Below are 25,651 nucleotides of genomic sequence, written 5' to 3' on the forward strand. Positions count from 1 at the left end.
CCAAGAAAAAAAAAAAAAAAAATTAACATAAACGTTTGTCGGAATAATATCATACGGACTGAAAAGGAGGTTAGTATAAAACCATAATTATAAATTAAAATAAAAATGAAAATTATATTAAATAAAAAAAAAAAAAAAAAAAAAAAAGTATCACATACAAAGAATTATTCCATTTTGCGGGAGAGCAAATATATATACTTGTATATGCACACATAAGTAAGCGTATCTATCAAATATGTAAAAAAAAAAAAAAAAAAAAAAAAAAAATTTTTCAAATGATCATGTTATAGAAAGCTGCACAAATTTTCTATGTCTAACATGAAATTCTCGAAAGTTCCAAATTTGCAGTTCAATTTTTTAGCAATCCTGTGCAAAAATATCACCATGTAAGGAAAATATGAAAAGGTGTGGGGGCATTTAAGCACACATGAAAAAAATATTTAAAAATAATATAAAAAGCAACGAATTAGGAAATATGAAGGACAATTATAAGGACTACAAGAAAGAGCAAATGCGCTAGATTAAAAAAAAAAAAAAAATTAATAATGTATAACTTTTTTATTATATTTACTTACCATTTCGCATAAATGTACGTTTTAAACTGCTTTTCAAAAGGCATGTAAAAAAACATTTTAAACAACTCTCCATCCACAATACCTTTACAACATTTTGAAGCAAAACTGACTTTATATTCTCTATAAGAACTATGACTTAAATTTCCAATAGATGATATGTTATCATTTAAGGCTATTTCAATACATAAAGCTCTCTTAAAATTTGCAAAGTTCGAAAAGGGAATTAGGGCGCAAATGGACCCTTCACTTGATGCACATAGAATGCTGTCATTTTTTCTCAAAATCCCATCTCGACTTTCCACTCTGAGAAGAAAATGTTAATATGCAATTTGGAAACACGGGTTAATATGGGACGACACATATACATGCAAATGTATATATATGTATGTATATATGTACATGCACACATAGTTTATTCGCGCGCATATTGTCCTTTTATTTGATTTTTGCTAACTCTTCAATTAAGTTGGTTAACGAAGCCGATAACATTTTGTTAACAACACTCCCGTGATTGAACTGTGATACCATCTGAATTTTAATAAAACAGAAGATATATGTTTATATATACATGAACATGTACATATGAAATCTTTTTCAAAGGGGTAATTTACCGATAGCTTAAAGGAGTCTTCATCGTTGTATCTGATGTTCGACCTTCGAAGAAAAAAATTGAAAATGAGAAGCGTGTGTACACAGGAATATATATATAAGTATTCACACACGCACATATATATATATATATATATATACTCACGAACATGCGCGCATATATTGAGTGTCTCCTCATAGCACGCCCTTCATGTGATGAGGTGGACAAAAATGCATATACGTATGTACTCTTTTTTTTCTTTTTACTTTTGTAACACAAGGAAGTTAGATTCCATATCAGAAACTAAGAAATGACTTTTCGATAAGGCACAAACAGATCTAATAAAAGAGAAAGTGCAAAAATAATTATTGTCATGAATGTAGGAATACGAATAACATGTACATAAATAATGCGTCACTTGCATATTGAGATATGTTAAAATGTTCACTTACGTGCACCAAACGTTGGAATAGTCTCTACAAACTTCGTTCAAAATAGACTAAAATTGGGGAAGGTACATGATAGAAAAATATTAAGAAATGTATCTGAACTTGTTGTATGCACGTGTATATAATTTGGCGATGTGCAAAAAATACATGTGCACGTATATATTGTTATCCTTTCACTTTTTTAATAATATTGACTAAATTATAGCCAACACATTTAGTATAAGACGTATAATCTTTAATTACGTTGTTAAAGTCGTAAGATAATATTGTCACTGATGTCATGATATCTCCAACTACGACATAATTTTCCCTGCAAAAAAAATTTTATATAAGCAAATATGTGTAAAATATTTCTACGGTTTCTACATGCACATGGATGTACATACATTAGAATGTACGTGCAATTTGTATATAAACATGTCTGGTATTTTTCCACTCACAAAACGTCGAGACTCATTATCCACGAGCTTGGCGTGAAGGAAGCTACCTCCAAAATAGCGTCGTCCTTCTCTAGCTAATATGAAAAAGAAATTGATGGGGATGAATAAAATGGAAAGGAAAAAGATGACAAGTGTGCGGGCACGTGTGCAAATGTATATGCACGTGTATGAGCATAAAAAAAAAGAAAAAAAAAAAATACATATATAATATATATATTATATATATATATATATATATAATATGTATATATACGTACATACACACACATAAATACACACATGCATGACAGAACGCCAAAACTCTACACAGCTTAATTCTTACAATGGCGTTGTTCGAATAATCCATATATTTTTCCAGGTTTATTAAGAAGTTGCTCATATCAAGGACAATGACCTGTAAGAGGGGGTGAAAAAAATAAGGCATTGATAAAACTATGAGCAAATGGTTATAAAATAGTAACATACTATCGTATTTTATTTTTTGAATGCATTCTGCGACATATTATACCTCTAAGCTTCGCTTAAACAGTGGCAGTACATGCGCGCATACCCACACACGAGTATATCCCCATAAGTGTATATACAAACACGATCATACCCACACACGAGTATATCCCCATAAGTGTATATACAAACACGAGCATACCCACACACGAGTATATCCCCATAAGAGTATATACAAACACGAGCATACACACACACGAGTATATCCCCATAAGAGTATATACAAACACGAGCATACACACACACGAGTATATCCCCATAAGAGTATATACAAACACGAGCATACACACACACGAGTATATCCCCATAAGAGTATATACAAACACGAGCATACACACACACAAGCATATTACCGTATTGTTGACAGCCGCTATCAACTTGTCGTAGAACTGCTTCAAGTGCGTGATACCACCGCAGTTAACATTGTAGGTGTATATATGCTTGATTTCAAAAATGTTAACCTTCTTTTTAGCAATAAAAACGTAGATATGGCCAGAAGAAGGCTCCGTAATTCTTTCATTAATGTTTGCAGTACCAACACAAATAAATGTATTGACGGTATTATTAGCATATACATCTTTGTTTACCTCATATATACATATACTGGAAACGCTATATTTGGAGGGAATTATATACGTATATTTGACTGAATTTTGAAGTGGATCAAAAAAGCATACAATCTGTTTCATCATTTTATTTGTTTTATGTTTTTCTTCTAGAGGACAAGCAGTAATTAGTAAACCAGTTTCTGAGTGATAAGCTATTTTCTCGACTGTTCTATGGAATGGTATTTTTTGTAAAAATGTTTCTTTAATATCATTTAGGTGAGATATATATATCCGTTGACCATCATAAAAAATAAAATAAAAATTGTTTTGATTTTTTTTTTTAAATGAACTAAAATTATGAAATGGATTTAAATAATTAAAATCATTAAAAAGATCAACTAGATATATATTTTTAATAGACAATTTAGATAATGATATTTTTTTTTTTAAATTTGAATATATGATCAATGGTTTTTCACAACACACAAAAAGGAAATTATATTTCTTTACAGAATGATTGTTCATATTTATATCCATTTTTTTTCTTTCAGTGAATACTTTTATGAACTTTTTAAATTTAATAGGCCCTTTACATACATTTATTTTTCTCTTATTTGTTAATGCAATTTTTTTACTTTTTATAATATATCTTTTTAGATATATTTTTTCATCAAATAATACATTCTGCATATTTTCAAAATATGATGAGTCACTTGTGGACACATCATCCGACTTACTGCTGCACTTATCAGAATGCACATAATTTTCTTGCACGTACATATTGTCGCATTGTTCTTTTAGCTTTCTTTTGAATATGAGATTGAGCAGTCCCTTCTTATCAATTCTTCCGAGCCTGTTACGACTACTGCAGCGGCTCCTGCAATGCCTACTGCAATGCCTACTGCTTGGGTTACCGATATGACTGCAGTCACCTCTACTGCTGTATCTTTTTGTTCCTTCAAGTAGGATTTCTTCACTTATACTATCTTTTCGATTGTAACTTCCTGATCTGTTCAGACGATTTAAGTCCTTCTGAATATTGCTACTCTCTCTCTTCCTCTTGTTGGTAAAGCTTCGACAATATTCAAATTGTGCATGTGTATCCATACCACTATTGTCGTTTTGATTATCATCCTTTTCTAAGTCAACTACTCCTAATTCTTTTGAAAAATCATCGTTATTCGGATGGGGTTTTTTCCCCTTATTCTTTTTCTTTGCATCCATTCTCTGTCCCTCCATAGTTTCTGCGTAAACATTGTCACTAACATTATTACTATTACCACATCCATTATTATTATAGTCATTACCACTACAATTATTATTGCTACTGCTATTATTTTTACATCTGTTTCTATTCTTACCTCTGCTTTTATTACTACCACCATTATTATTACCACCACTATTATTATTACCACTATTATTATTATCACCACTATTATTATTACCACCACTATTATTATTACCACCACTATTATTATTACCACCACTATTATTATTACCACCACTATTATTATTACCACCACTATTATTATTACCACCACTATTATTATTACCACCACTATTATTATTACCACCACTATTATTATTACCACCACTATTATTATTACTACTGATACTGGTGTTATTCATTTTTATTTTAATTTTTTTTTTCTTCTTCTTCTTCCTTTTCTTTTGCTTTTTTTTCTCCTCTAGGAAGGAAGCCAAGTGGAAATCCTTTGCACACCTCTCGTCGTAATTCCCATATGTTCGAATGGGCGTACAATAAACATGATTAATGCAGTCTACATTTGAACTTGAAGACACATTTAGAGAAGAATAATAATTATTAAATATATCTTTTTCCAAACCCAAGTTCTTTGTCTTATTGCCACTTGCTCTGCTTTTCTTTTTATACGTTTTTTCCTTTTCCTTTTCTTTTTCTTTTTTTTTAGTTCTTAATCTTTTAAACGTATAAAAATTAACAATATCGCTACCTGATGATTCATCAGAGGATAATCCATAAATTTGGAAAAATTGAAAAAAATAATTAGCCTTTTTAATATTAATTTTCATTTCTTTGCATTTCCCCCTCTTTCTTTTTTCTGCCTTTAAATAACGTGCAGATATATGTGGTATGTTTCTTCCTTTCTCTTGAGCGCACATTTCCTTCAGTCGCTTATTGCATTTTACGTTCTTCTTAATATGGTTATCACTCAACTGTTCTGATTTGTTAGCACTACGCCTTAAGGTGCCTTTCAACGTTCTAGCGGAAGCAGAGCGGTCTCTACTGCAGCAACCACTGCCATAGTCATCGCTTCGGCCATTATTACTGTTACTACTACCATCATTGTTACTACTACCATCATTGTTACCATTACCATCATTGTTACTACTACCATTACTATTACCGGTACTATTACCACTACTATCATTGTTAGCAATCCCATTACTGCTACTCATTTGACTAAATCTCCCATTCGTGCCATTTTTATAATAATGCTGATCCGCGCTTACATTCCTGTTCAGTAAACAATCCATGCTTCTAAACAGCTCCGATGTTACGTTGACGTTATAAAAGGAACTCGAATCGATGAGAAGCTCATCTTGAGTATTCTTCACGCATGCTTTATGCAAATGGTGCACATTTTTAAATGTTGAATTATAGAAATCAAAATATTTAAACACGTTTGTATAATTTTGCGATAAATATTTTAGTAATTTCCTTTTGCATTTTTTAATTTTCCTTTCTTTTTCTATATCTTCAGTTACTTTTATTTTGTAGCTAAACTTGTAATTTTCTTTACTGTTCAGGTTTTTACTACTGTATACATATTTCAAAGAAGCTTCTTTTTTTTTTAAAAATTCTTTATGTAATTTGAAAATATTGTTATCCTCTCTTTGTGCCTTATTATAACTACAAATCTGTTTACTCGTGTTGTATTTGTTATATCTCTTTCCGTTCATATTAGCATTTGTTCGAGTACCACTTGACTGGGAATATTCATTTTTAACTGAAATTTTTTTTGATGATAATTGTCCTACACTATTTTCACTATATGTTATGATACCTCCATAACGCGACTTACTCTTGTCATGGATGGTTTTACCCTCATCAACAATATTATTTCCCCTCCTCTCCTTACTTTCAATATTATTGGTGTTACTACTACTGCGATTGTCATTCCTACTATTGTTATTGTTATTGTTGTTGATGTTGTTATTGTTATTGTTATTGTTGTTGATGTTGCTGCTGTGGTTGATGTTGCTGCTGTGGTTGATGTTGCTGCTGTGGTTGTTGTTACAATGAGCATTGGACGCTTGATCATCATAAAATGGACAAATGGTTACTTGGTTCGGCTCATAATTTATAGAGCTACTATTATTAACATGTTTACTATGTCCATGCGTGGTACTCCTGTGTGTACCCCGTCCATGTGAGCTACTACGTTTACAGTAGCCACGTCCACCTGTACCACTTCTATGTGTGCTACACATATGTTTATCACTTCTAAACCCACTGTTCCTCCTATTCATGCAAACATCACTAATGGAGCATAACAAGAAGTATTCCAAATCCCCATTATTATACCCAATAAAGAGATAAACATTGTCATTCATTTCCAATAATTCAATATCACATATAAAAACAAAAAAAGAGCATTTAGGCTCATATAACAAAACCTCTCTAAAGATATATGCATTCCTTACACATTGCGCATTTTCTCTTTTTTGTAATTGACTTAGTCCTTTCTTGTTGATGGTAAGAAGTATTACTTGTTTGTTCTTAAAAACACATACTAATAAACTTTTGTAAATGACCATGGATGTAATTGTTTCTCTTAATTCATATTCATACAAAAAGATGAGAGATTTTTCAGTAACTGCATATACCTTAATACTGTTATTGCAGTATATATAGAAATAATCTTTATATAAACAGAATTTATAAATAAAATTAAATGTTAAAGCATGCACCTTTTTTAATGACAAACAACACAGTAGTATAACGCTTTGATTAGTTACCTGCACAAGATAAGGAAAATTGTTCAACACGTTAAAGTATATCGTGTTGTTCCTTAAATCTATATCTGTGTTTTCATATTCGCACAGAAATATTTTATTGTGTTTGCTATTTTTTCTATGTGATTTGGTGAAGTAGTGTTCATTCGTTTGACAGCCCTCTTCATATGGGGTTGAGAAATTAACACGCTGTGTATTCTTCGTTCCACAAGCTCTTTCTGTGTCTACCCGGACATGATTTCGTACACCTCTAACTGTGCCTATGTCTGCTTCCCCTTTTTTATTTTTTCCCCTTTTGTAATGTTTCCTTTGTTTCCTTTCTCTATCGTTGCACACGCCGATGATCCTCGTTCGAAAACCGTACGTTATACATATAATGAACACATGAAAATAAATAAAATTTGCGTATTTCAACACGTTAATTTCTCTTTTATTTTCAAAATAATACTTATTTAGAAAGCACAAATTGATGTCTTTGATTTGTACATTTTTCTTACCATCTAGGTATACAAACGCTTCAATGTCTATCGGTTCTTCTATCTCTTCTCCTGCTTCTTCCACTTTTTCCCCCTCTTTCTCAGCACCATTGTATGCGTTATCTAAATATTGTATTTCTTCTTTTTTTATAAAATAATTTTCACTATGTTCATCATTTAGAGTTGGAAAAACATCGGATGTATTTTCATTTTTTTCCCTTTTACATTTAACATCATTCATTTTGGTATTTGCTGCTCTTGTTTGATTATTTTTCTTTTTTAGATGTATTACATATTTTACAACAAATAAATTTGTAATTCTATTTAAACTTAACTTCGAAATAATATTTGTTTTTAATCCATTCCGAATAATAGATATACATCCAGTTCTTCCATAACTATTACATGTTATTATTTCCTTTTCATCATGTTTATTTTTGATTACACAAAAGTCTAAGATCGGACCCATATTTTGAATAACCGAAAGGATCTCGATATAAAATTTGTTTCTCTTCCCTTCGTTCTTACTTCCACTCTCGCTATCACCTTCGTTTCCACTTTTGTTTGCACTTTCGCTTCCACTTTCGCTTCCACTTTCGCTTCCACTTTCGCATCCACTTTTGCTTCCACTTTTGCTTCCACTTTTGCTTCCACTTTTGCTTCCACATTCGCTTCCACTTTCGCTTACACTTTCACTCCCGCATTCACTTCCAATTTCATTTCCACTTTTACCTGCACTTCCAACTTCGCTCCCACTTTTCTTCTTTTTTTTCTTTCTTTTCTTTTTTTTTTTTCTTTTTTTTCTCTTTTTATTTCTTCCCATATTATGCGCATACGTTCCGCTTGGATATCCCCTTACCTGTGCTTTATTTTCTATCATGAGACCTTCTTTCGTATGCCATAAATTATAAAAGTCATGTTTGTCAGAAGTCATACCTACATCATTTTGATTTCCTTTCATATTATAATTATTATCTTCAAAACAGCAGTGATTAAATCTGCGTGTGTCTCTCTTCTCTGCATTTACGTTCCTGTAACTGTAGTTAGCCTGCATATCGACATCTCTGCTGTGGTTTTTTATACTAGTTCGACCGAATATATTTTTGCAATTGATACCGTCATTAATGTTATCCTGGATATTTCTGAACGAGTCAGCTCCGACCATGCGACTCTCACTCGGGTTATCTTCATTATAACAGGTGTTACGGATGTTATTGAAGTTAGCGACATACATGGAATTACTAGCACACTTGTCTTGTTCTTCATCTTCCCCTACATAGACATCCTCGTCTTTTTCAACATGGCGATGAGTGTAACCAGGAACACCACCGACAGTACACATCTCCCCACCCCTTCCTTCATGATGAAAGGGATAAAACGAATCCTTGCTATTAATCTCATTAGACGTATCAGCAATTATATGTCCACTGTATTTTTCATTAGGGAGAAGGTTTGAATTGTTTAAAGTAAAATAGGAAGATGCTTCTACTGGTGCATAGTCTTCACATTCATATATAGGATAGTTATGCATACGTAGTAAGTAACTATCACTAACTTGGGATCCTAAAAATATAATATCTGAAAAAATAGACACAATAACATTCGACCTTGAACATGTACCTATAAACTGTAGATTAATTGAGTTAATATTTCTACAAGTGTCCTTATAATTTTCATTTGTTAACCTATACGATGTTGGTTCAGATTTACATAAACATGTTAATATATACAGATCACCATAATCATCTGCTAAAATGAATTTATTTCCATTTAGGTTTTCTATACATCTAATTGTTCTTAACTCTGAGCTTAAAAAGAAATTTTTGTCTTTATCACTTTCTAGATCTATATAGTTAATAAATTGAAAACCTATAAGTAATATTCTGTTCTTTGCAAAGCACAGAAGCTTGTTTATGCTTGAGTCGACTATAAGGGGCTTATAGTACGTCTGAAGGATCTTGGGTTTGTCTTCATTCATCCCACGAGCGTGCAATTGTGTCGACGTGCCATTATTAATTCCATAGACGTTGGAGCATATGTCCTTAACACCACTAACACTGTCAATGCCGCTAGCACCGCTAGCACCGCTAACGAGATGATTTCCTATTTTGTTAGGGTGCATAGCCACGTAACCTCCACTGAACTCGATTATGTCCCTCTTATCGCTTAGGGAGTACAAAGGGATAAGTCTTATGTACCGTTCATATGTATAGGATTCTTTTTTTTTTGCATCGTATAATATACAAATAGTAGAACTTATGCTTCTTCTATATCTTTTCCCCTTGGAGTGGGAATCATGAATTCTAAGGATTCTATCAAAGCTATCAACATCATCGTTACACTTACCATTGTTATTGTTATTATAGCGATCAGTTCTACACTCATCAATATAATTGTTTTTAGTGAAACTCTTATCTCCTTCTTTATCCTCATCTGATGAAAAAAGATTTTTAGGTTTTTCTATTGTAGATGTACATTCAGTATATTCTTTTTTTACATCTATTTCACTTTTTTTTAAATTTATTTCTTCCTTTTTCTCTTCTTTTGTTACATATGCATTATATTTAGTTAATTTAATATGATTATTGTTTTTATCACCGGGGCAGTAATCATAATTAATGCTGTTACTTGCACCATTGCTACTATTTTCATCAACATGTGTTTTCTTATTATTGTTAACAGTAGTTGACGATACAGAACCGCCGTTTATGCAACCCCTCTTGTTGCTTCCATTTTTGGTCATATTTTCCATATGCAAATTAGCTGAACGTGTTAATAATTTTTTTTTTTTTTTTTTTTTCTTTTTTATGTAATCACACTCTTTCGAATTGTGCTTTGAATAATATTCATCTGTGTTGTTTCTTCCCTTATGACTATTTCTTCTCCCCCTCCCTCTATCTCCCTCTTCCTTACTGCGAGCATTACTGACGTGGTCATTACTAAAGTGGTTATTAGGATCGTCATTACGTTCATAATTACAGCCGTTAATAGATTCGTCTTTATTACCGTGGTCGCTATTATCTAGGTAATCGTCCTCCTCATCGTCATCCCCTTCATTAATTCCAACATCGTGGTAACCATCGGAGTAGCTGTTCACAAATATCATGTCTATGATGAGGCCTTCATCTAATCTCAAGGTATATAACCGACTTAAATTAAAATAATCGTCATAATCTAAATAAATATACTTAAGAATATTTTTATATCCGTAAAACAAAACTGTACGTTGTCTTTCGTCCAGTAGAAATGTAATATCTTCTTCAATGTGCATGCCATTTAATTCATGTAAATTTATTTGGGACAACGTCACAAAATCATTTAACTTTATATCGAATTCTAAAAGTAATAAATTATATTTCCTTGTTAATAAAAATACATATGATTTTATATTTTCTTTTTTATCTCTATCTGTTAATTTTTCTGGTAAGTACTCACGTAATTCTAGCACTTCGGAAAAGACGACATGTTTACTAAAATCATCTGTGAACCCATCCTTATCTACACAACACACATTCAAATAGTTGTTACATGCATACAACAAATACTTTTTCTTGTTTCCTTTTATGTTTGTGCAAATGGCTGTTCTTATTGATGTACTTGGTATAGCATTATTATAAAAGTGGTATATGCTCATTTTTCACTCGTTCCGTTCGTTTCTTCGTGCGTTGATTTAAGTTCCACTGATTTGTAATCCTCCGCTTTGTGTTCCTGTGCTTTATTCTATTCTGCACTTTTTTTTTTTTTTTTTTTTCCCTGCTATCTTATTTAATCTTTCACTCAAGTTTCAGCTTTTTTAAATCATCTTATCTTCCTTTTTTTTTTTTTTTGTTATCTTTATGTATACTGTATTCCTTATCTTTTATTCTTTTCCTTCGTACAACAACCTTATTGCGTTATTTCGCTGCTTTCACGTTTGTAATTCTTATTTTCTATTTCTTTCTTTCTTTCTTTTTTTTTTTTTCTTTATCACACCCAGATGATAGCTAACCGTATTCTTTATTTGGTTTTGGATTTAATTTATGATTGTTCAACTTTAGTCCTTTACTTTTTTTTTTTTTATTGATTCAAATTTTCTGCTTCTTCACACATAAGTTCATCAAAATGAATGAGAAATGGCGAAATGAAGACTAAACTGTGTATACATCAACAACGCACATGTATACCTAGGAGAAGAAAGGCGGGGATAATTAATGTATAAATGATTGCAGTGTATATAAGTATGTATATGAGAATGTACGCGTGAAAAAAAAAATATACAATGTATATATATACATATATATATATATAAATATATATATGTACATGTATACTTATCCATGTATACGCATAAACATGATGCTCGCGTATAGCTTCATTTGTACAATACAATTATAAATGTGTATGCATATTTATATATGCATGTACATACTCATGCACTTACATATGTGTATGCGAAATACGAAGAAAAAAAAATTGGGCAAATGTTAGTTTAAATTAACAAATAAACAAAAAAAATAAAAGTTCAAACTTGTGTTATGATATGCTCGATGAAACATGCACGTAAGGATAGAGAAAGTATCCTTTAAAACATTGAAAAAAACAAATATTTTTTGTGAGATAAAAATTTGAAATGTTAAATAGTTTGAAGCGTAATTATTTCTCTGTTAGGCTTCAGGTTGTTATGCTTTAACAGAATAGATATCGTACATGTGTAAAACAAATATATTTTTTTTTTTCAAAAAAAAAAAAAATAAAAAAAAAAAAATAGAACTTATCCGTTTAAGAATATGTAAATGCATATATATATTTATATATATATATATGCATTATATATATATATGCATTATATATATTTATATATGCAATTATGTATATTTATATATGCAATTATGTATATATATGTATAACTCAGAACAAGAAAAAAAGGTGAGTGTATAAAATGTTTAATGAGGTTACTTTTTATGGAGGATTACTGCTTTCCTATGTTTCTTTAATATGCCTTTTTAAGCCCACAAAAGTGCAAGAAAAAAATAAGGAATAAACCAATAGTCGAAAAAATAAGTTGAATTATAATAAATTAAACTAATTTTATTGCCATATGAACAAATAAACCGACAAATGCGTTCTATGCCGAGTAAATACTCCTTAATTTCCCATCACTTGAGCAATTAGAAATCGTGCCTTAATTATTTTATTAGACCATATATTATATTTTGAATGTTATATTTTGCATTTTGTGTTTTATGATTTTTTATTTTTTTCCAAAGTTGACAATATTATTTCACGTAATTGATGTCGCTTCCGCCAATTTTTATGAAAAGATTTAGTTCAAAAAAAAAAAAAAAAGAAAAAGACTGTTAAGTATTTATTCCTCTTAAAACATTATTCTTAAGGAATATATATATTTTTTTTTTCAATGAACACCCGTCGATATTAATGAAAATATTAATACTATCCACATATTTCGTGCTATCAGAATATAAGAATATTTTTTTCAATATTGCTAAGGTTATACGGACATGTATTATGAGTGACAAACCTACCAGCTTATGTATGATCATACATACATGTATATAAATATAAATAAATAAATAAATAAATATATATATATATATATATATATATATATATAATATATATATATATATATATGCGTAGCGTGTGCACCTATCTCTCTCAGCTCAACGTGCTAATATTTTTACCCTTATGAGGGTAAATTTAATAGTAGCAAGCTATGCCAAAAAAATTAAAATGGTTAAATAGTATAATGTTTCAGACGAAACAGCATATACATACGTAAATGCGTGATATGCGCGTGTACATAAATACTACCCACGTTTTTGAACGAATACTAAGAATAAATTAACGTTAAGAGATCCTTTTTTTTTTTTTTTTTTACTACACATGCGGAAAAAATGTATTACATTAAGACATTGTGTGTACGTGAAATTTTTGTTTTTTGTTTTTTTTTTTTATCTTTTTACTAATTTGTATTAAAAATGTTGGTTTATTCATTTTGTTTACGAAAAAGAGTACGTTCAAGCTCTTTACATAAATATATATATATATATATATACATATATGTTTGTGTACATATATATATGTATATATGGCCTTTATTTTTTTTTGGAAATTTTTTTAAAATTTAAAAATAAAAGTTAAGAATTAAAAAATTTGCAAGTAAAATAAAAATGACTATTTGGTATTAAAAAATATTCCTACACTGGACTTATAAATTTCATTCTTTTAATAATTTACATTTATTGAGCACTAAAAATTTCCTTTTAATGCATGGAAAAAAGAAAAAATTGGTCTTTTGCAGTAACTACATAAAGCTTTCTATATATCGCGTAAATATAAAATGAAAAGTGGTTTTCATAAACATATATATATATAATATATGAATATAAACACATGAACTGTACGTGGACGTGCATAATATTTTATTAAAACAAAACAAACTGTTTTCTTGCGCTTCCAAATATTTGATGTTTCTCTACGTGCAACACATTGAATCTAACCGTTTTTGATAATGGCCTGATATATAAAAAAAATAAAATATGTAAAAAAGAAATGAAGTAAAAAAGGATATAAAAACGTAACGAATGAAGCAACGAGGTAACTAAATAACGAATGAAAGAAAAATGATATGAACAAATTTGAGAAGGTATTATTATATGCACAATTATTGAGAATTTACATGTACATTGTTCTATATACATACATATAACACATTATTACAATGCAAAAGATTAACTACCTGCACTGTCCAACAGTAACTATATCTCCTTCCTTCACTTCAAAACATGGAGAACAGTGACAAGGAATATTCTTGTGTCTTTTCTCAAATCTATTGTATTTCTTTACATAATGCAAATAATTTCTTCTAATAATTATGGTTCTCTTCATTTTATTTGATATTACCATACCTCTGTTCAGGAAAAAAAAAAAAAAACATTAACATGTCATGCATGTGTGCATGCGAATTATGTAGATGACTACGTGTACATATGTCTATATAAACATATATATGTGCACTTTTCGCACGATATTAATTTTATTATTCATTATTTTTGCTTCTTTTTTGCTTCTTTTTTGCTTCTATTTTGCTTCTATTTTGCTCCTCTTTTGCTCCTCTTTTGCTCCTCTTTTGCTTCTCTTTTGCTTCTCTTTTGCTTCTCTTTTTTTTTTATTTCCCACTTTAAAATTCTTCCTCTAATTGATACGTTCCCCGTAAATGGGCATTTCTTGTCAACGTAGACTCCTTCCTTTGCTTCCTTCGGGGTAGCAAAACCTAAACCTACCTTCTTCCAATACCTTGTAAAACTTTTTGAGCCTTTCTTTATTTTTTTTGAATTAAAAAAACTTGCTCCTTCCTGTTTTTGGTAGGCTCTCTCATGCTATAAATAATTACACAGAAACGGAAAAAAAAAAAAAAAAAAATACGTAATGCAACATATACATTTGAATACATTCTATTGGTAAGAAAATTTTTATTTTACATGTACATTTCAGGTAATGCGTGTAATTTTTGTTTATTCATAAAACACCATAGAATATTATTTTCACGTATCGTTAATCTGTACAGTTGATGTATAAATATACTCTACATTTTTAATTCATTTCTCAAGTTTAATTTTATTATTTATCATGTATAATTTTTCGTTTTCCATTTTTTCGTATGATTTTCTAATCATTTTTATATTACCTGAACATCTAATGTCGTAGCCATTTTTTCCACGTGAAATTTAAAGGATTTTTTTTTTTTTTTTGTATAATACTGTTAAGGATTCTTTTTTTTTTTTTTTTTTTTTTTTTTTGAAGCCTTTTAAAATGTTCTTTTAGGTTTCTACTTATTTCGTATATAAAGTAGTTTTCTTCAAAACTTGCGTTTAAATGATTTATGCATTAACGGAAAAAAGAAAAACAAATAAAAATAAGAAAAATTATTATATTTTAAAATAATTTATAAAATTAAAAAAAAAAAAAAAAAAAGAAACGTTAACGATGACGATATAATATTACTGCGTTATTATTGATATTCGGGGCACTATAAAAAATACAAATATTTTTTATTTTTCAGAATAAATACTATCAAAAATTAAAAAAAAAAAAAAAAAAAAGAGTACGAATGTAAACATAAATTACAATATGAAAAAGTTCTTATTACATAAAAATGAAAAAAACAAATATACACTAACTATAATTAGAAGAGGCAGAAAAATGTTCACACTTATTTTATGTTACATTTTACTTTTTTTTTCCTTAAAAAAAAAATAAAGGGTTGACCCCTTACTCTACCTCAATAATGTACATACTATATATATGTGTATACATATTTATATATATGTGTATATATATTTATATATATATATATATTATAATATATATTATATATATATATATATATATATATATATTCTGTTTGTTTCAATTCTTGATTTTGCTTGAATGCTTGAATGCTTAAATTTGTAATAAAATAAAGTAAGCTCTATTTGTAATGGGAAAAAAGGATTTAATGAGCTTATTTTATAAAAATGCGGTAAAACATATGGTTTCATGAGATAAAGCAAAATAATACATAGTACAAATGGTATATATGCGTACATACGTACATACGTACATACGTACATACGTACATACGTACATACGTACATACGTACATACATACATACATACACAAAATACTGCTTCATATTTTAAAATGATATTCGCATAAAAATAACGAATATACTTTTCACTCGTTGACTTAATAATGCTGTGTTTTCATATTGCAATTAATAGTACCTATAATATGTGAATGTACGTATATATGACATATGACGGGAAAGTATATAATTGTGTAAATGAACGAAGTGATGTTTTAGTTCTGAGGGTATTTTTTTATTTTCAAAAAAAAATGTGCAGTGTTACAATTTTATTTAAACTAGCTAAATGTACAATTTTGCGCTTTTAATGTTCAAAGGAGAAAAAAATAATACAAAATAAAACAAAATAAATCAAAATAATACAAAATAAAACAAAATAATACAAAATAAAACAAAATAATACAAAATAAAACAAAATAATACAAAATAAAACAAAATAATACAAAATAAATCAAAATAAATCAAAATAAAACAAAATAAATCAAAATAAATCAAAATAATACAAAATAGGATACTATTTTCTAATTTCCATGATGTGAGTACAAATATGAATATATATTGTACTTCTCCATTACTGTGTAAAATTCTTCTTTTTAATTTTTGAAAATATGAGCAGAGTTTAAAAATAATCAATTGTTTCCATATGTTAGGAAAAATTAAAATTGTTTTAAAAATAATATGAACTGTTCAGGTATTTACGGTATTCTTTATTTTAGAAGAAACGTAGTTGTACCTTCTATGTTTTGTTACCTTTTCTATTTTTGAGAATACTCAATTTTAGTAATTTTTTTTTTTTTTTTTTTACAACTTTGTTTCAGTATTTTTCTAAACAGTGTGTATGTAAATGTATGCACATAATAATACAAACCTATCTGTAAAAAAGAAGAACATTTTTCTTTTTTGAATTGATGATAATAAATGATAAAATTTTGAGTGTGTGTGTAAAGCATTAAACAGATTCCCTACGAACGCCAGTCAACATTATAGGGAAAAAAAAGAAAAACAAAAGAAACAATAATAATAAATATATATAACTTAAAACAAATATATATAACTTAAAACAAATATATATAACTTAAAACAAATATATATAACATCTAACAAATATATATAACATATAACAAATAGTAAATAACTATTTACCCCTATATATAATAGTTTTTTTTTTTTTTTTAAACATTTTTTGCAAAATACTCATTTTAATAAAAACATGAATAATGGAGTTAAATGAAATTGTGTAATTGCTCATTGAGAAAAGGTGTGAATATCTCCTTGTACTTTCAACGAAATTTTGTTCTATATATACCTTAACGTAAAGTGTGCATATATATATATATATATAAACACCTATGTGTATAATATTGCAGTTTCGATACATTGCTTTGTTTCCATTTATAAAGGAAACACGACATAATATATGAAAAACTTTTGTAATTATTTTTTTTTTTTTTAAAAAGATAAATAAATAGTTTTACGTTATCACCTATTACTGAAACTCTCATGTAACTTAACAATGATAAACAAATTAAGCGGAAAAGTCGGATAAAAATGTTCATGCTACAAATAATTAGCGTATTTCCAATGAGTAGTAGTACACACACACACACACATATGTATATATATATATATATACATATATATTACATGGGTGTTTATACACGCTGCTCATATACGAAACAGGTAAAAAAATAGACAAGCTGATTTTCTGAGTAGTTGAAGGCGATAGTTGCATTTAACAATTTGTTATATGTACAGTGAAGAATAATTTATTCTTACAAATCAAAATGTTCGATTTTTTGTTTTAATAGTATTCCTGTTGGTACTTTAGCTTCATATATTCATATATTATCATCCGCTTAACTTCATATATTCATACATTCTCATGCGCGCTTAGCTTCATATATTCATACATTCTCGTGCGCGCTTAGCTTCATATAATCTTATTTTTTTATTTTTTTTTTTAAGAAAAACGCAGCTCCGTTTATACCCTTTTTTGTACATACCCTTAGTATCATGTTCACAGGAAATAATGTGAGCACGTAAAGTTTTTTTAGTATGGACATTTCATTATTTCTCACATTCATTTTTGTTATATGTATACACAATAGGGGTAAATACTTCGCTCATTCTTTTGTTATTTCAAATATTCACTTGCTCAGTTTAGACATTTTAGTTTTAATTTGTATTTGTGTTTGTATTTTAATTTCAATTTTAATTTCAATTTTAATTTCAATTTCAATTTTAATTTTGATTTTAATTTTTTTTTTTTTTTTCCGGTTTGCTCTTTTCAAAATTTAATTTAAAAAATATATATTTTACTTGAAAATTATGAATTTTTTCAAAGCACATACGGAATTATAAAAAATATTACGCGGAAGTATTTCTTGCGTTTATTTTTGTTTCCCTTTTTCCCTTTTTTTTCCTTTTTTTCTTTTTTTTTTTTTTTTTATAGAGTAACTTCTTTTAATAGTTTGCGAATAGTTAAAGTGTGAAAAACGGAGCAACATTTAGCATATCTATTTTCCCCCTATATTTTTTCTAAAAATATTAAATATGTATACGTAATAAATTTTCATTTTGTTATGTTCTTATTTCGGCATTTTTTCGTTTGTATGTTTTTTCCTTTTGCGGGAAATACGTAATTCAGTAAGCAGTATGTATATATAAACGTACGTAAATACGCGTACAAGTGCGCATACATACATATGTACTTAAATTAACACACCATTGTGCACGAGTAATTATATACATATACGTGCTCTTCCTTTCCCTTTCTTTAATTGATTTTTTCAGAATAATGAAATTCTGTTAGCTTAAATAACCGCTTTCTTTTTTTTCTTTTTTTTTTTTAAAAAAAATAAAATTAAATACCTGTAAGACCCCCTTAACATAGAGGAGTATACACACATAGGGGAAGTATAATACATGTTATAATATTTCACGCATATGTATGAACAGTCCAGTGAGAGGAAATACAATGCTTAGAAGTTCATACCAAAATGACAAGTCGAGTTGTGTAAATATAAAAGTAATAGTTCGGTGCAGGCCTTTGAATGATAAAGAGAAAAATGATATAAATAACGAAGAAGTGGTAAAAATAAATAATAACGAAGTAATATTAACAGTAAACAGAAATAACGAAATTTATGAAAAAAAATATAGTTTTGATTATGCATGTGATAAGAATGTAGATCAAAAGACACTGTTCAATAATTATATCTTTCAAATAGTGGATGAGGTAATAATATTAGAATTATGAAAAATGTGCCTATATTTTTTTTTCATGCACCTGTACATGTGCACAACATTACGTGTGATAAGAATATTTAAAAAAAAAAAAATAAATAAAAAAAAAATAGATATATGCTTAGAGGAAGGGATAGAGACCTCACTACGTATGGATTTTTTTTTTTTTTTTTTTTTTTTTTTTAAAAACTATGTTCACTTAGTCTAATTTTTTCATTTTTTCCCTTGCATCTTTTTTCATTAAACATTTTCTCATGATAGTAAGCCGCACATATATATGTATATGCGGCTAAGATTTACCAACGGCTCGTCGCGCGTATTAGCATCTCCCCTTTTTACTTCATTTTGTTTCATTCCTCTTCAATCTATTACATTCTTCTTCATTTTATTTTATTATTGTATTTTTTTTTTTTTTTTTCTTCTCCCCACCCCCCTCAGGTACTTGAAGGATTTAACTGTACGTTGTTCTGCTACGGTCAGACAGGTACGGGGAAAACGTATACGATGGAAGGAAGGATACTTGAGCATTTGAAAAATAATGAAAACAAGAGAATAGACTTGAATGATAGTATAAATAGTGATATAAATTATTATTATGAGTTATGTGATAATGATGACACAGGAATAATTTTTCGAGTTGCCAAAAGAATATTTGATATTTTAAATAATAGAAAAGAAGAGAAAGGGATGCGATCAGAACAAGAGATAGAAGGGGAATACAACACTGGTATGCATAATAATATGTGCACAAACAGCAATCGGAGTAGTTGTAACGATATTATAGATAAAGACGGCATATCCATTGGCATAGAAGAATTTGCAAAGAGTAACATACAAGGCATTCTAATGGATCCAGGAAGGGACAGGAAGGGGAGCAGCAAGTCCTTGATTAAAAATATTGGCAGTTTAAGCAATGGGTGTAATGGCAATACTGTTAGCGGACATACGACTAGAGGCAATCCCATTAACAGTAGCGATAGTAACGTGCAGGGACTGGACAGGCTGGACAGAATGGACAAAAGATCATACGATTTTACCATAAAAGTTAGTTATTTAGAAATATACAACGAGGAGCTATGTGATTTGTTAAGCTCGACAAGTGAGTGTAATAAATTACGTATATATGAAGACACAACAAATAAGAATAAAGGGCTAAATGTAGACAAATTGGAGGAAAAGAATATAAATTCTTTTGAGGAAATATATTACCTGATATGTTCAGCTATAAAAAAAAGAAGAACAGCAGAGACTTCATATAATAAAAAGTCTAGTAGGAGTCATTCTATATTTACCATAACATTAATTATGAAAGATTTAAATAATGAAGGAGTAAGTATAACCAAAATAGGTAAGTTGAACTTAGTCGATCTAGCGGGTAGTGAAAATGCGTTAAAAAGTTCATGTGGAAATTTAAAGATTAGACAGCAAGAGAGTTGTAATATAAATCAGTCTTTATTAACCTTAGGTCGAGTCATTAATGCACTTATAGAAAATTCTTCATATATACCATATCGTGATTCAAAACTAACTAGGTTGTTACAAGATTCGTTAGGTGGAAAAACGAAGACCTTTATTGTAGCAACGATTTCCCCTTCTTCTCTATGCATAGATGAAACGTTAAGTACACTAGATTATGTGTTTAGAGCAAAAAATATAAAAAATAGACCTGAGATTAATGTAAAAACAACAAAGCAGTTAAAAATAAAAGATCTTAACAACGAAATTGAAAAATTGAAAAATGCCTTAAATCTTAGTCGAGAAAAAAGGGGTGTCTATTTAGATAACGAAGAATATAATAATATACAAAATTGTCTTAAAAAAAATAAAGAAATTATATTACAAAAGGAAAAGATATTATTTGAAAAGAGTAAAAAAATAAAAACATTGTTAGATAAAATGGACTATACAGATGACATGCAAAATCATATTATACAATTACTGAAAGATGTTCTTTCCAAATATAAAAATATTCAATCGTTACATGATATACTGATTAACAAAATTGTAGAGGAAAAATATGTGACAAGGTATTTAACCGACGAATTTCATCTTGTTAAGGAAAAGTATTACAGAATTATTGAAGCGTATGAACAAGCACAGAGAAACATGTCAATTGCTATTCATGACAGATTTGTTACCATACGAAATGGAATTATTAACGACACTACTCAATTTAGCGATCTGTGCAAAAGTGCGTCAGGAGTTTTGGTGAAGATAAAAAATTGTTTTGTCGAAAATAAGCAGTCCATGATAAGATCTATAAAAACATTTGAAAAATTAAACAGTGATTTGCATTTTAAAAAAAAAGATATACTTAATTTTGTTCTTGATCATTTAGATATTATCGAAAAATATGATCAAAATTATTTATTCATTATTGAAAAAATTAAAAAAAAATTATTAACATGCAAGCTAAAATTATGTCCTGATCATAATTTATTAACTGTTCAGAATTTTAGAAATAAGCAACTTCCATTTGAGGATTTTTTCCCCTCTTTGAGCGATGTGGGTGAAGATCAAAACGTGGACGCCAAGGAAAAGGGGGGTAAGGCGAGAGGCATCCCTTCTCTAGGTGAAGAGGTGGAGCAGTGCATTGACAAGTCGGGGCACAATAAAAATGGCAGCAATAACATCAATAACAGCTGTGGTGGTAGTGACAGTGGCGAAGTGTGTAGTGCTAAGGGGGAACAAAAAGGTGCATCACCAGGTAAGGTAACTGAGAGCGAAGCCAAGGATGAGGAGCGTACGGATAGAGTAAGTGTGCTTCCATTAAATAACGATACAAACGAAGTAATAAATTTTCCACTAAGGGAAAAGACCATGTGCATTCTGAGAGAGCTAACTATTAATAATAATGCAGGACTAGAAGTAGTAAAAATAATAGATGACCATTTTTCTAAAGAAGTTTATGACACAGAATCGATAATTGAATATATCAAAAGTATTAGTAGTGTGTTTAATACATTTTTAAAGTCATCTAGTTTATATTTTAAAAAGAGTATAGACGAGAAAGTTAATATTCTAAATGAGGAAAAGAAAATTTTTGAAAATATAAATGTCAAGTTTTCTAATGATTATGGTACATTAGAAGAAGAACTAAGGAATAGCAAATATAATATTATACATAATTTTAAAAAAAAATTAAATTCAGATATAGAAATATTCCGAGAAGACGTTTTAGAGGAAATAAAAAATGTATTAAGTAGTAATATAAAAAGAATGAATGAAAAGATTGACAATAATTTAGATCAATTGAACAAAGAGTTACATAAGGATTGTTATAATAAACATAATGAATTTTATTCAAATTATATGAAATGGTTGGATAAATTCTTACATGAATATAACGATAAGAATATTAATTATCATAAAGGCTTCTATAAGTTCAATGATCAATACAATAATAGAGTTGATATGTTTTACCCTCTCTTGGAGGATGTAATAACAGAATTAAAGGAAAAAATTGTACGGCAAGATAAACAAGTTAAAAATAATATTGTAAATTTTATTAAGTTATACACAAACTTAATAAATAACAACAACAAACATATTGATAAAGTAATTCAACAATTTGAACATTATGCAAGTAAAAATATAAAAGAGAAAAAAGAATTCTATCGTAATATGTCCACAAAAATTATTCAAGAAAAAAAGGATCTATCAGAAGTAGAAAAAGAAACGAATTTGCACTCCTCAATGTTTAATGAAAATATCATCACTTGGAATAAATTGGTCTATGCGGATATAGAAAATTGCTCCCTTCACATAAGTGAATTGATGCAAAATTTGGAAAAAAAGAAATTCTACCTGGAGGATGATATTAACTTGGCGACGGAGGTTCAAATGGAGGGGAGTATTAGCAATGCGACTAGTAGCGGCATTAGCGGTATTAGCGGCATTAGCGGTATTAGCGGCATTAGCGGTATTAGCGGTATTAGCGGCATTAGCGGTATTAGCGGCATTAGGGGCATTAGCGGTAGTGGTGGTAACTGTGGCAGTAGGAATGATGATGAACAAACGAAGGCGATAAAGAACATTGGCGCTGAAATTGAAAAGATACGAACTCTTATTAACACAGTTAACAGCAGCATAGATAACGTTGAATGGAAAAATGACGATCCGCCGTACAATGATTCCCCTTACAAGCATGACACATATTTTGAAATTAAGCAAAAGCTACTAAAAGAAATTGAAGATATTTCGTATAGTAGAAACATCGATTTAAAATGTCTGTTTGAAAATATAGACGAAAATTTAAATCTTATTATTAATGACACCGATTTTGCAAAGAACAAGGGAATGAGTGGTGAATACAAAAATATTTACCTGACTACGTCAGCTGATAATGGAAATAGCGAGTTTTCTGATAGTAATGTTAACAAATCACGTGTGTGCACAAGTATTTCTACAAATACCGTTGTATATGGAGGTGAGAATAACAACTTATATTGTATAGGTCTCCCTCTAAGCGATAAGAAAAGCATGAACTTTTCTATATCTGGAAATGAAAACCTCAAATTTTCTTATGACTGTGTTCAGGAAAAAAAAAAAAACAATCCCAATGTGATGAATATATTCAAAATAACAACATAAAACCCTTAAATGTATGCAAAAGAAAGAGAAACAAAAGTGTTGATAACATACGCACTCGATTCAATCCATTTAACACGAATGAAATGAAATTATCTGCGGATAAAATTAAGGTAATTGGAAATAGCGTTGGCTCAAGAAAAAATTCCCCTCAATTGAAAAGACTCAAGGAGGACAACTGCAAAAGTGGAAGCGTCAAGCTTCTGAGGAAATCTGAAGATTAGCAGAGTTATTCTTAAGTTTGGGAGTAGCATTGCTAATCTTGCGTACGTAAGTATGCGCACATTAATATATATGTATATGCACGAAGCGCAGAATTCGCGTTGCTATAAAAAAAACTTGTATGAATGTGTTCAAGGGGGCATACAGGTGTTCGGCAGTTGTCACTTATGGGTTACATGAAATAAAAGATCAAATGAACTTTCCCCCCATTTTGTTTATGTGTGTTTACACATGTGTACATGTAAAAAACTCATGTTCACATACGTACAAATATACACAGATATACATACACACCTACCTACCTACCTACACACACACACAAACATACACTTACACATGGGGGTACATATTTGTGGACGTCTACATCCCTTTTAAATGGAATTTCGTGTTTAATAAATGATGATAATGAAATAAAGGAGTTTTATTACAAGCGATGGCTAATTTTACGTGTGGCATGTAACACTTTGAAAGAGATAAGAAGAGCGAATTTTTTGATTTTTATTTTTATTTATATTTATTTTTTTTTTTTTTTCAATGATAATAAAATAAAATATAGCAAAAATAATTTGAAAATGTCTGTATGTATGTGTACGATTGTGTACGCGCGTATGCGCGCAGTTTACTTATGTTTATTAGTTTTTTGTTTTAAAATATGAATATATTCTGGCATAAACTATTTTTGAAACAAACACTGGGTTTTATTTATTATAATATTTATATCATTTTTTATTAAATTTTTTTTATGAATTTTTTATCGTTTTAAATCCATTTATTAACCTTTTTTTTAGTTTTCAAACATTTTTTAAACTTTTAATTTTTTTATTGTACTTTTTTTAACTTCTCTAATTAAGCTACAAGGAATGGACGTGAATTTTCGGCACCTTTACAACGGAAAAGGGAACCCATAATATTATGCACATGTGCAGGTATATGTAAATAAACGAACAAATGAACAAACAAATGATCAAATATGCGAGCAAGTATGCTAATAAATATATATACGTATATATATATTTTTTTATTTTTGCGGTTTATGCGCGAGCAGCAAACATGTTGAACTATTGGGCGGATTCGTCTTGCTTCCCTTAATATATAATAGTAAGAGTAAATATGACTACCTATAATCATCCGCAGATAGTTGTACCTATTCTACACAGTCCGTTCCTTTTGTTTTCGTTTTCGTTTTCGTTCGTGCTCTGACTTGGGCTTCTCTTTTTGTGTTTATTTTTGCGTTTATTTTTGCCGTAAGTTGAACGGAATGGCTACACAAAATAGGTCTACCAAAATTACCTGACCGTTCATAACTTTTTCATTAATTTTAATTTTATGTGAAATTACACGAAATTGTAAAAGTACGCTATAAAGAGGGCAGGGAAGGAGGTGTCT

General features: G+C 29.2%; 3 protein-coding genes across 3 annotated transcripts; 1 reads left to right on the plus strand and 2 right to left on the minus strand.

Moving 5' to 3' along the window:
* Positions 1-284: 284 nt before the first annotated feature.
* Positions 285-11,214, minus strand: MKS88_002425 (CPSF (cleavage and polyadenylation specific factor); the record flags this gene model as incomplete). Its single annotated transcript, XM_067215433.1, has 10 exons — positions 285-366; positions 576-878; positions 1,030-1,103; positions 1,187-1,229; positions 1,431-1,502; positions 1,617-1,663; positions 1,857-1,923; positions 2,054-2,127; positions 2,376-2,447; positions 2,911-11,214. 10 exons carry the CDS (start codon positions 11,212-11,214, stop codon positions 285-287), a joined length of 9,138 nt encoding a protein of 3,045 aa, XP_067073860.1.
* Positions 11,215-14,005: 2,791 nt separating this feature from the next.
* MKS88_002426 (40S ribosomal protein S11) lies at positions 14,006-15,291 on the minus strand (the record flags this gene model as incomplete). The annotated part of the gene is made up of 4 exons (XM_067215434.1): positions 14,006-14,096; positions 14,320-14,490; positions 14,760-14,959; positions 15,268-15,291. 4 exons carry the CDS (start codon positions 15,289-15,291, stop codon positions 14,006-14,008), a joined length of 486 nt encoding a protein of 161 aa, XP_067073861.1.
* A 3,893-nt stretch (positions 15,292-19,184) lies between these two features.
* MKS88_002427 (kinesin-5) lies at positions 19,185-24,267 on the plus strand (the record flags this gene model as incomplete). The annotated part of the gene is made up of 3 exons (XM_067215436.1): positions 19,185-19,445; positions 19,892-23,882; positions 23,993-24,267. 3 exons carry the CDS (start codon positions 19,185-19,187, stop codon positions 24,265-24,267), a joined length of 4,527 nt encoding a protein of 1,508 aa, XP_067073862.1.
* Between the last annotated feature and the right edge of the window lie 1,384 nt (positions 24,268-25,651).

This window comes from Plasmodium brasilianum, chromosome 8 (genome assembly GCF_023973825.1).
Source record: "Plasmodium brasilianum strain Bolivian I chromosome 8, whole genome shotgun sequence".
NCBI classification, from domain to species: domain Eukaryota; phylum Apicomplexa; class Aconoidasida; order Haemosporida; family Plasmodiidae; genus Plasmodium; species Plasmodium brasilianum.